This window comes from Pseudophryne corroboree, chromosome 2 (assembly GCF_028390025.1).
Source record: "Pseudophryne corroboree isolate aPseCor3 chromosome 2, aPseCor3.hap2, whole genome shotgun sequence".
Taxonomy (NCBI): domain Eukaryota; kingdom Metazoa; phylum Chordata; class Amphibia; order Anura; family Myobatrachidae; genus Pseudophryne; species Pseudophryne corroboree.
In genome coordinates, this window is record NC_086445.1 from 929,408,849 (window position 1) to 929,421,059 (window position 12,211).

The window sequence follows — 12,211 nt, forward strand, 5'->3', positions numbered from 1 at the left end:
GTGGAGTTGACCTGTTTGTTATAGGCAGGTGCCATGTTTCAAGGAATTTTGAAGAAATTTTAATAATTTTCTATTTTTTCTCAAAAAACAAAACAAAACATTTTTTTTCATCTATGTCTCAAAAAAGCATAGCTAAAATAAACTATTCCTTTTTTAATATATTATGCAGAATGTCAGTGACCATTGTTCAATGCAAGATGCAGAATTACTGAATGCACTCCGAAATTTGGAACAGCGTTGCAAAGATTTGAAAGAAGAGAATATCATATTGGTGAGAATTTCTAGCATATGGTCGACTGATTATCATGTTTCATGGTTTCATGAGGTGTATGTACTCTTGTATAAACATCTGTGTTTTGCAAAGAGCTACACAAAGCAAGTACTTTGTGTTGTTACTGTCACCATATCTCTATCATACCAGAAATAATTATTTGATCTGTCATTAATCATATTTCTCTAACGTCCTAGTGGATGCTGGGAACTCCGTAAGGACCATGGGGAATAGCGGGCTCCGAAGGAGGCTGGGCACTCCAGAAAGATCTTAGACTACCTGGTGTGCACTGGCTCCTCCCACCATGACCCTCCTCCAAGCCTCAGTTAGATTTCGTGCCCGGCCGAGGTTGGATGCACACTAGGGGCTCTCCTGAGCTCTTAGAAAGTTATAGTCTTAGAATTTGTTATTTTCAGTGAGACCTGCTGGCAACAGGCTCACTGCAGCGAGGGACTAAGGGGAGAAGAAGCGAACTCGCCTGCTTGCAGCCGGATTGGGCTTCTTAGGCTACTGGACACCATTAGCTCCAGAGGGATCGACCGCAGGCCCAGCCTTGATGTTCGGTCCCGGAGCCGCGCCGCCGTCCCCCTTACAGAGCCAGAAGCAAGAAGATGGTCCGGAAAATCGGCGGCATGAAGACTCTGTCTTCACCAAGGTAGCGCACAGCACTGCAGCTGTGCGCCATTGCTCCTCTCACACACTTCACACTCCGGTCACTGAGGGTGCAGGGCGCTGGGGGGGGCGCCCTGAGGCAGCAATAAAAACACCTTGGCTGGCTAAAATACCTCAATATATGGCCCCAGGGGCTATATATGAGGTAAATACCCCTGCCAGAATTCCATAAAAAACGGGAGAATAGGCCGCGAAAAAGGGGCGGAGCCTATCTCCTCAGCACACTGGCGCCATTTTTCCCTCACAGCTCGGCTGGAGGGAAGCTCCCTGGCTCTTCCCTGCAATTCTACAGTACAGTAAGAGGGAAAAGAGAGAGGGGGCATTAAAATTGGCACTGTATACAGTATATTATATAAAAGCTATTAGGGACATAACTCAGTTAGTCCCTGTATATATATAGCGCTCTGGTGTGTGCTGGCATACTCTTACTCTGTCCCCCCAAAGGGCTTTTGTGGGTCCTGTCCTCGTTTAGAGCATTCCCTGTGTGTCTGCGGTGTGTCGGTACGGCTGTGTCGACATGTTGAATGAGGAGGCTTATATGGTGACAGAACAGAGGCCGATATATGTGATGTCGCCCCCTGTGGGGCCGACACCAGAGTGGATGGATAGGTGAAAGGTATTAACCGACAGTGTCAACTCCTTACATAAAAGGGTGGATGACGTAACAGCTGTGGGACAGCCGGCTTCGCAGCCCGCGCCTGCCCAGGCGTCTCAAAGGCCATCAGGGGCTCAAAAACGCCCGCTCTCTCAGATGGCAGACACAGATGTCGACACGGAGTCTGACTCCAGTGTCGACAAGGTGGAGACATATACACAATCCACTAGGAACATCCGTGACGTGATCCCGGCAATAAAAAATGTGTTATACATTTCTGACTTTAACCCAAGCACCTCTAAAAATGGGTTTTTAGGTTTGGGGAGAAAAAACAGGCAGTGTTTTGTTCCCCCATCAGATGAATAAATGAAGTGTGTGAAAGCGTAGGTTCCCCCGTTAAGAAACTGGTAATTTATAAAAAGTTACTGATGGCGTACCCTTTCCCGCCAGGTGGATAAGTTACGCTGGGAGATATCCCCTAGGGTGGATAAGGCGCTCACACGTTTGTCAAAAAAGGTGGCACTGCCGTCTTAGGATACGGCCACTTTAATAGGTACCTGTTGATAAAAAACAGGAGGCTATCCTGAAGTCTGTATTTACACACTCAGGTACTAGACTGAGACCTGCAGATAGTGCTGCTGCAGCGTGGTCGGTGACCCTGTCAAACAGGGATACTAGTTGGAAAACATAAAAACATATTAAAGACGTCGTCTTATATATGGGGGATGCACAGAGGGATATTTTGCCGGCTGGCATCCAAAATAAATGTAATGTCCATTCTGTCAGGAGGGTATTAGAGACCTGTCACTGGACAGGTGATGCTGACTTAAAAAGCGCATAGAGAGCCTTATAAGGGTGAGGAATTATTTGGGGATGGTCTCTGGGACCTCGTATCCACAGCAACTGCTGGGAAGAAATAATTTTACCTCAGGTTTCCTCACAGACAAAGGTACAGTCCTTTCGGCTTCAGAAAAGCAAGCGGGTCAAATGGCGCTTCCTTTCTGTACAGAGACAAGGGTAGAGGGAAAAAAGCTGCACCAGTCAGCCTGTTCCCAGAATCAAGATTCTTCCCCCGCCTCCTGTGAGGCCACACCATGACGCGGGTGCCCCACAGGTGTAGCCAGGTACGGTGGGGGGCCGTCTCAAAAATTTCAGCAATTAGTGGGCTCGCTCACAGGTGGATCCCTGTTTCTTTCAAGTAGTATTTCAGGGGTACAAGCTGGAATTCGAGATGTCTCCCCCCAGCCGTTTCCTAAAATATGCCTTGCTGACAACTCCCTCAGGCAGGGAGGCTGTGCTAGAGGCAATTAATAAGCGGTATTCCCAGCAGGTAATACTCAAGGTGCCCCTACTTCAACAAGGACGGGGTTACTATTCCACACGGGTTGGGGTACCGAAACCGCATGGTTCGGTGTGACCCATTTTATATTTAAAATCCTTGAACACAAAAATTCAAGTTCAAGATGGAATCGCTCAGGGCGGTTATTCCAAGCCTGGACGAGGGGGATTACATGGTATCCTGGGACATCAAGGATGCTTACCTGCATGTCCCCATTTACCATCCTCGCCAGGAGTACCTCAGATTTGTGGTACAGGATTACCATTACCAAGTCCAGACACTGCCGTTTGGACTGTACATGGCACCGAGGGTGTTTTATCAAGGTAATGGCCGAAATGTTGATACTCCTTCAAAAAAAGGGAGTTGTAATTATCCCGTACTTGGACAATCTCGTTATAAGGGCGAGGTCCAAGGAGCAGTTGGTAGTCGGGGTAGCACTATTTTGGAAAGTGCTACAACAGCATGGTTGGATTCTAAACAGTCCAAAGTCACAGCTGGTTCCTATGACACATCTACTGTTCCTGGGGATGGTTCTGGACATAAACCAGAAATAGTGTTTCTCCCGGAGGAGAAAGCCAAGGAGTTGTCATCTCTAGTCAGAGACCTCCTGAAGCCAAAATAGGTAGCGGTGCATCATTGCACGCGAGTCCTGGGAAAAATGGTAGCTTCCTACGAAGCAATCCCATTAGGCAGGTTCCATACAAGAACTTTTCAGAGGGACCTGTTGGACAAGTGGTCCGGATCGCATCTTCCGATGCATAGGCTGATAACCCTGTCTCCAAGGACCAGGGTATCTCTACTGTGGTGGCTGCAGAGGGCCCATCTTCAAGAGGGCCGCAGGTTCGGCATACAGGACTAGGTCCTAGTGACCATGGATTCCAGCCTTTGAGGCTGGGAGGCAGTCACACAGGGAAGAAATTTCCAGGGACTTTGGTCAAGTCAGGTTATTTCCCTACACATAAATATTCTGGACCTGAGGGCCATTTACAATGCCCTGAGGCCGGCAAGGCCTCTGCTTCAAAACCAGCCGGTACTGATCCAATCAGACAACATCACGGCAGTCGCCCATGTAAACCAACAGGGCGGCACAAGAAGCAGGATGGCGATGGCAGAAGCCACAAGGATTCTCCGATAGGCGGAAAATCATGTGTTAGCACTGTCAGCAGTGTTCATTCCCGGAGTGGACAACTGGGAAGCAGATCTTCTCAACAGACACGACCTCCACCCGGGAGAATGGGGACTTCCTCCAGAAGTCTTCCAATAGGATTGTACACCATTGGGAAAGGCCACAGGTGGACATGATGGCGTCCCGCCTCAACAAAAAGCTATAAAAGATATTGCACCGGGTCAAGGGACCCTCAGGCGATAGCTATGGACGCTCTGGTAACACCGTGGGTGTACCAGTCGGTTTATGTGTTCTCCCCTCTGCCTCTCGTACCAAAGGTACTGAGAATAATAAGAAGGCGAGGAGTAAGAACGATACTCGTGGATGGCCAAGAAGAGCTTGGTACCCAGAACTTCAAGAATTTATATCAGAGGACCCATGGCCTCTGCCACTCAGACAGGACCTGCGGCAGCAGGGGCCCTGTCTGTTCCAAGACTTACCGCGGCTGCGTTTGTCGGCATGGCGGTTGAACGCCGGATCCTGAAGGAAAAGGGCATTCCGGAGGAAGTCATTCCTACGCTTACTAAAGCCAGGAAAGAGGTTACAGCAACTCATTATCACCGCATATGGCGAAAATATGTTGCATGGTGTGAGGCCGAAAGGGCCCCAACAGAGGAATTTCAACTAGGTCGATTTCTGCATTTCCTGCAAGCAGGAGTGACTATGGGCCTTAAATTGGGTTCCATTAAGGTACAGATCTCGGCTCTGTCGATTTTCTTTCAAAAAGAACTAGCTTCAGTACCTGAAGTTCAGACATTTATAAAAGGAGTGCTGCAGAGTCAGCCCCCGTTTGTGCCTCCTGTGGCACCTTGGGATCTCAACGTGGTGTTGAGTTTCTTAAAATCACATTGGTTTGAACCACTAAAAACCGTGGATCTGAAATATCTCACGTGGAAGGTGGTTATGTTATTGGCTTTGGCTTCTGCCAGGCGAGTATCAAAGTTGGCGGCTTTGTCTTGTAAAAGCCCTTATTTGATTTTCCATATGGATAGGGCAGAATTGAGGACTCGTCCCCAGTTTCTCCCAAAGGTGGTGTCAGCGTTCACCTGAACCAGCCTATTGTGGTGCCTAGGCTACTAGGGACTTGGAGGACTCCAAGTTGCTAGACGTTGTCAGGGCACTGAAAATATATGTTTCCAGAACGGCTAGAGTCAGAAAATCTGACTCTCTGTTTATCCTATATGCACCTAACAAGCTGGGTGCTCCTGCTTCTAAGCAGACTATTGCTCGTTGGATTTGTAGTACAATTCAGCTTGCACATACTGTGGCAGGCCTGCCACAGCCAAAATCTGTCAATGCCCATTCCACAAGGAAGGTGGGCTCATCTTGGGCGGCTGCCCGAGAGGTCTCGGCTTTACAATTTTGCCGAGCAGCTACTTGGTCAGGGGCAAACACGTTTGCAAAAATTCTACAAATTTGATACCCTGGCTGAGGAGGACCTGGAGTTCTCTCATTCAGTGCTGCAGAGTCATCCGCACTCTCCCGCCCGTTTGGGAGCTTTGGTATAATCCCCATGGTCCTTACGGAGTTCCCAGCATCCACTAGGACGTTAGAGAAAATAAGAATTTACTCACCGGTAATTCTATTTCTCGTAGTCCGTAGTGGATGCTGGGCGCCCATCCCAAGTGCGGTTTATCTGCAATACTTGTACATAGTTATGGTTAACTAAATCGGGTTATTGTTGAGCCATCTGTTGAGAGGCTCTATTGTTTCATACTGTTAACTGTGTTTCATATCACGAGTTGTACGGTGTGATTGGTGTGGCTGGTATGAGTCTTACCCGGGATTCAAAATCCTTCCTTATTGTGTACGCTCGTCCGGGCACAGTACCTAACTGAGGCTTGGAGGAGGGTCATGGTGGGAGGAGCCAGTGCACACCAGGTAGTCTAAGATCTTTCTGGAGTGCCCAGCCTCCTTCGGAGCCCGCTATTCCCCATGGTCCTTACGGAGTTCCCAGCATCCACTACGGACTACGAGAAATAGAATTACCGGTGAGTAAATTCTTATTATTTCTGTACATGTACACACTTTTATGTCCTGCTCTGCATTGCCTAGTCCTGAGTTTGTACTTTACACCATTTATTATTCTAGTCTCTCAATTTTTATATTCTTTGCACAAACATTATATTCTGTATTTACTCGCCAGGTTTGGAATCTTTTATACCATATTTGTAGTGTCTGAGAAGCTACTGAGAACTGACTTTTATATTCACTCCTTCAGAGAAAAAGCAGCTTTCCAGAGACTGAAGAGAAGGTGAAAAGGCTAAAGAGAAAAAACGCAGAGCTTGCAGTTATAGCCAAACGCTTGGAGGAAAGAGCTCGTAAACTCCAGGAGGCCAATCTGAAAATGGTACTTTTTATTGTTGGAGGGAAATCTTAGGCTAGTGTTAGCTATGTGGAGTAATTGTTATGTTGAACTGTATTGCTAGCCAAAGGCCTAATCATATAAAGTACACTTGCATGAAAAGGTGGTATGAGGTGTTACCCCCATTCTCTAGTAATTTTCTTATGTCCAATAAGAGAACTTTAAACCCTGCTGCATTATTTTGAAGAACCTAATGCCAATGACACTAGGGGCCTAATTCAGACCACCTTGCACCTCTGTGAATTTGAAGAGGTCTGCAATCAGATAGTCGCCGCCTAGAGTGAAAACCCGCCCCATGCAAGTCTGCGTACTCTGTGCAAAAAGCTTTGCATATGCTGGTCAGCTGCAAATCCGTTCCCAAGTCACTTGCATTGAATGTTTTTTCCAGTCTGTGCATAGCTCAGGACTTACTCCTACAGTGCGAAAGAATCAAGCTGATCGGGCCGGAGCTGACGTTACATACCCTCCCTGAAAACGATTGGGAATGCCTACGTTTTTCCAGACTATCCCAGAAAACAGGCACTTACCGTCCCCAAACGACCGTTTCCTGTCAATCAACCTGCGTTCGCCTAGCGATGAAAAAAAGACACAGGATTTCTTTGCCGTTTGGACTCACGCCTGCGCATTACAATCTGGATGCATACGCAGCCATTCGATCGCCCGCTGTGCGATTTTGCGCAACAGCGGCCAGGTCTGCATTAGGCCCTAAGTCATATACATTGCAGAGTTAGACTGGCTATACACCTACAAATGTATTGTCCAATCTGGCAGGTTGGAGCGAAAATCTGGTAATGTATGGGAGCAAATGACAATTGACCATTTGTTCCGAAATGCTGGAAAACTGTCAAAAACAATCATTCAGACAAAGTAGTTAAATCAAATGGATTTAACCAATTTGTCTTACTGACCATTTTTGTCAGTTTTCTGGCATTTCATAGCAAATGGTCAAATGTCATTTGCTCGCATATATTACCAGATTTTCGTTTCAACCAGCTAGATAAATCTTTAGGTGTATGGGCAGCTTTAGAAAGGATCTAGAACAGTGCTTCTCAAACCCAGCCCTCATGGAATCCTAACAGTGCATGTTTTCCAGATCATCTAGCTGTAGCATATGTAGGTGTGTTAATTGACTAACTCAATAGATTTACATGTGCTACCAGTTATTCCTGAGGATACATTGAAAACTCGCAATTTTAGGGTTCCGTGAGTACAGAGTTTAAGAAACACTGAGCTAGAAGAAACATCAGAGTAAAGACCCACACAAAATCAAATGCATGGGAGATTCGGTGGTCTGTAAACAAAATATACTGTATGCACTTACAATTGTGCTGAGAGGTAGCAAATGTTACCCTTGTTTCTTTAGGGACTTGTTTCTTTTTGCAAGGCATAAGGAACAGCAAAAGAAATTACTTGGTAAAATATCAAGTATAAATATATAAATCCACTTCACATTCTTTATTAGTAGAACTTGAGTAATTTGGGTATTTTGGCAACCTTAAACTGGGCAGAAAACATGTTATTTGTATTTAGTAAGTGATATAATTGCAGGAGAGAAAGCTCAGTGCAGTTGTACGTTATGATATTGAATGAGAACAGATGAACAGTATATAATATGCCAAAAAAAGAATGATATAATTTAATATTGTACACAGTTGACGCAATGTTAAGGACACAAGTACTATTAACTATTAACCCATGCTGTGCATACCATACAAAGGGAAAAAGAGAAACAGTGTTGCCAAGTATGAATTGATATTTATAAGCAGAGATAAATAATAAAGAACTGTTAATCTGAAATAGTTCAGTCTCCAAGTGGTTGTTCTGTACCTTAGCAGGTTTTGTAGGGCTGTCCTGGATGTCATTTTTGTTCATTCCCTGCAATCCTTAATGTTATTATTCAGCAACTATTGGCTTTCCTAAAACTATCTCACCCATTAATTAGAATTTGATGGCCCTTTTTTTGGCTTGTAGGTAAATACTCCAATGCACCTTAAGGGAGCCAGTCTGGAACTGTGTAGGAAGGCATTTGCATCCCAACGAGCAAAGGATATGAGTGACCAGGCCAGTGCTCTGTTGGCAAAAGACAAACAGATTGAAACTTTGAAACAAGAGTGTCAGGAGCTACAGGTCAAGCTGTCAGCTGGCACGGTAAGCACCATCTAAGGATTTGGAGGTAGAACTTAATAAAGCTTCTAAAACAGACAAGTGACAACAATACATATATTAGCTATCATTTCTCTGTTGCATGGGTTCCCAAGCGCTGTCCTCAAGGAGCACTAACTGTCCAGATTTTAAGTATATCCATGCTTGGCAACAGGTGATTTAATTAGTACCTCTGTCAGTATGATTTAACCATCTGTTCTAAGCCATGGATATACTTAAAACCTGGAGCACTAGTGTTCCTTGAGGACCAAGTTTGGGAGGCACTGCTCTATTATTGCATTCTAAACAATTATAGCATCTAATTGGACTTTATGGCCAAAACCCCCATTTGTCTGCTTTAGAAGCTTTAGTAAATCTACCCCTTTGTCTTAAAATATGGTTAATATGTGGTATCTGTTAACTGTCATGTAATCGTAAATAGCCTGTGAGAACTCAAGCAGTCACATGAGTTTTTCTGCCTGATGGTACTTTAGTTTTAGAGTTGTAATCTGTCTGGTATTCTATAATTTTTTGCTTTTATAATGCTATTTTACATAGAATGGTAAAGTTCTGTGGTAGACTACTTCATGATCTTTCTGCTTAGTACATTTATTAACACATTTTGGCGTCACTATCAGTGGGGGTTTTCTCTGCTAAATTAGATATCTGTAATAGCTCAGGTTTAAGTTTGCCCAATTTAGCACTGGCAGTCATGCAGTATGTAGTTCGTACACAAACTTTATTTCTCTATCGTCCTAGTGGATGCTGGGGTTCCTGAAAGGACCATGGGGAATAGCGGCTCCGCAGGAGACAGGGCACAAAAGTAAAGCTTTCCGATCAGGTGGTGTGCACTGGCTCCTCCCCCTATGACCCTCCTCCAAGCCAGTTAGATTTTTGTGCCCGGCCGAGAAGGGTGCAATCTAGGTGGCTCTCCTAAAGAGCTGCTTAGAAAAGTTTAGCTTAGGTTTTTTATTTTACAGTGAGTCCTGCTGGCAACAGGATCACTGCAACGAGGGACTTAGGGGAGAAGAAGTGAACTCACCTGCGTGCAGGATGGATTGGCTTCTTGGCTACTGGACATCAGCTCCAGAGGGACGATCACAGGTACAGCCTGGATGGTCACCGGAGCCTTGCCGCCGGCCCCCTTGCAGATGCTGAAGTAAGAAGAGGTCCAGAATCGGCGGCAGAAGACTCCTCAGTCTTCTAAAGGTAGCGCACAGCACTGCAGCTGTGCGCCATTTTCCTCTCAGCACACTTCACACGGCAGTCACTGAGGGTGCAGGGCGCTGGGAGGGGGGCGCCCTGGGAGGCAAATGAATACCTATTTTGGCTAAAAATACCTCACATATAGCCTCCGGAGGCTATATGGAGATATTTAACCCCTGCCAGAATCCGTTAAGAGCGGGAGACGAGGCCGCCGAAAAAGGGGCGGGGCCTATCTCCTCAGCACACAGCGCCATTTTCCCTCACAGAAAGGCTGGAGGGAAGGCTCCCAGGCTCTCCCCTGCACTGCACTACAGAAACAGGGTTAAAACAGAGAGGGGGGGCACTAAATTGGCGTTAGAAATATATAAAAAAGATGCTATAAGGGAAAACACTTATATAAGGTTGTCCCTATATAATTATAGCGTTTTTGGTGTGTGCTGGTAAACTCTCCCTCTGTCTCTCCAAAGGGCTAGTGGGTCCTGTCCTCTATCAGAGCATTCCCTGTGTGTGTGCTGTGTGTCGGTACGTGTGTGTCGACATGTATGAGGACGATGTTGGTGAGGAGGCGGAGCAATTGCCTGTAATGGTGATGTCACTCTCTAGGGAGTCGACACCGGAATGGATGGCTTATTTAGGAAATTACGTGATAATGTCAACACGCTGCAAGGTCAGTTGACGACATGAGACGGCCGACAAACAATTAGTACCGGTCCAGACGTCTCAAAAACACCGTCAGGGGTTTTTAAAACGCCCGTTTACTTTAGTCGGTCGACACAGACACAGACAGGGACACTGAATCCAGTGTCGACGGTGAATAAACAAACGTATTCCTTATTAGGGCCACACGTTAAAGGCAATGAAGGAGGTGTTACATATTTCTGATACTACAAGTACCACAAAAGAGGGTATTATGTGGGATGTGAAAAAACTACCGTAGTTTTTCCTGAATCAGATAAATTAAATAAAGTGTGTGATGATGCGTGGGTTCCCCCCGATAGAAAATTATGGGCGGTATACCCTTTCCCGCCAGAAGTTAGGGCGCGTTGGGAAACACCCCTTAGGGTGGATAAGGCGCTCACACGCTTATCAAAACAAGTGGCGGTACCGTCTATAGATAGGGCCGTCCTCAAGGACCAGCTGACAGGAGGCTGGAAAATATCATAAAAAGTATATACACACATACTGGTGTTATACTGCGACCAGCGATCGCCTCAGCCTGGATGTGCAGAGCTGGGGTGGCTTGGTCGGATTCCCTGACTAAAAATATTGATACCCTTGACAGGGACAGTATTTTATTGACTATAGAGCATTTAAAGGATGCATTTCTATATATGCGAGATGCACAGAGGGATATTTGCACTCTGGCATCAAGAGTAAATGCGATGTCCATATCTGCCAGAAGATGTTATGGACACGACAGTGGTCAGGTGATGCAGATTCCAAACGGCACAAAGGTGTATTGCCGTATAAAGGAAGAGGAGTTATTTGGGGTCGGTCCATCGGACCTGGTGGCCACGGCAACTGCTGGAAAATCCGCCGTTTTTACCCTAAGTCACATCTCTGCAGAAAAAGACACCGTCTTTTCAGCCTCAGTCCTTTCGTCCCTATAAGATCATATCTGCCCAGGGATAGAGGAAAGGGAAGAAGACTGCAGCAGGCAGCCCATTCCCAGGAACAGAAGCGTTCCACCGCTTCTGACAAGTTCTCAGCATGGCGCTGAGACCGTACAGGACCCCTGGATCCTACAAGTAGTATCCCAGGGGTACAGATTGGAATGTCGAGACGTTTCCCCTTCGCAGGCTCCTGAAGTCTGCTTTACCAAGGTCTCCCTCCGACAAGGAGGCAGTATGGGAAAAAATTCACAAGCTGTATTCCCAGCAGGTGATAATTAAATTACCCCTCCTACTACAAGAAAAGGGGTATTATTCCACACTATATTGTGGTACTGAAGCCAGAAGGCTAGGTGAGACTTATTCTAAAAAATTTTTTGAACACTTACAAAGGTTCAAATCAAGATGGAGTCACTCAGAGCAGTGATAACGAACCAGGAAGAAGGGGACTATATAGTGTCCCGGGACATCAGGGATGCTTACCTCTATGTCCCAAATTTGCCCTTCTCACTAAGGGTACCTCAGGTTCGTGGTGCAGAACTGTCACTATCGGTTTCAGACGCTGCCGTTTGGATTGTCCACGGCACCCCGGGTCTTTACCAAGGTAATGGCCGAAATGATGATTCTTCTTCGAAGAAAAGGCGTCTTAATTATCCCTTACTTGGACGATCTCCTGATAAGGGCATAGTCCAGGGAACAGTTGGAGGTCGGAGTAGCACTATCTCGGATACTGCTACAACAGCACGGGTGGATTCTAAATATTCCAAAATCGCAGCTGATCCCGACGACACGTCTGCTGTGCCTAGGGATGATTCTGGACACAGTCCAGAAAAAGGTGTTTCTCCC

General features: G+C 46.1%; 1 protein-coding gene across 15 annotated transcripts in view; it reads left to right on the plus strand.

Moving 5' to 3' along the window:
- TSPOAP1 (TSPO associated protein 1) overlaps positions 1–12,211 on the plus strand; it is a 941,658-nt gene that overhangs the window by 395,335 nt on the left and 534,112 nt on the right. For all 15 annotated transcript variants that reach the window (XM_063956204.1, XM_063956202.1, XM_063956206.1 and 12 more), the window contains exons 3-5: positions 170–271; positions 6,264–6,392; positions 8,379–8,555. In XM_063956204.1, coding sequence (XP_063812274.1) covers positions 170–271; positions 6,264–6,392; positions 8,379–8,555 — 408 coding nt within the window. The remainder of the gene's footprint in view (positions 1–169; positions 272–6,263; positions 6,393–8,378; positions 8,556–12,211) is intronic.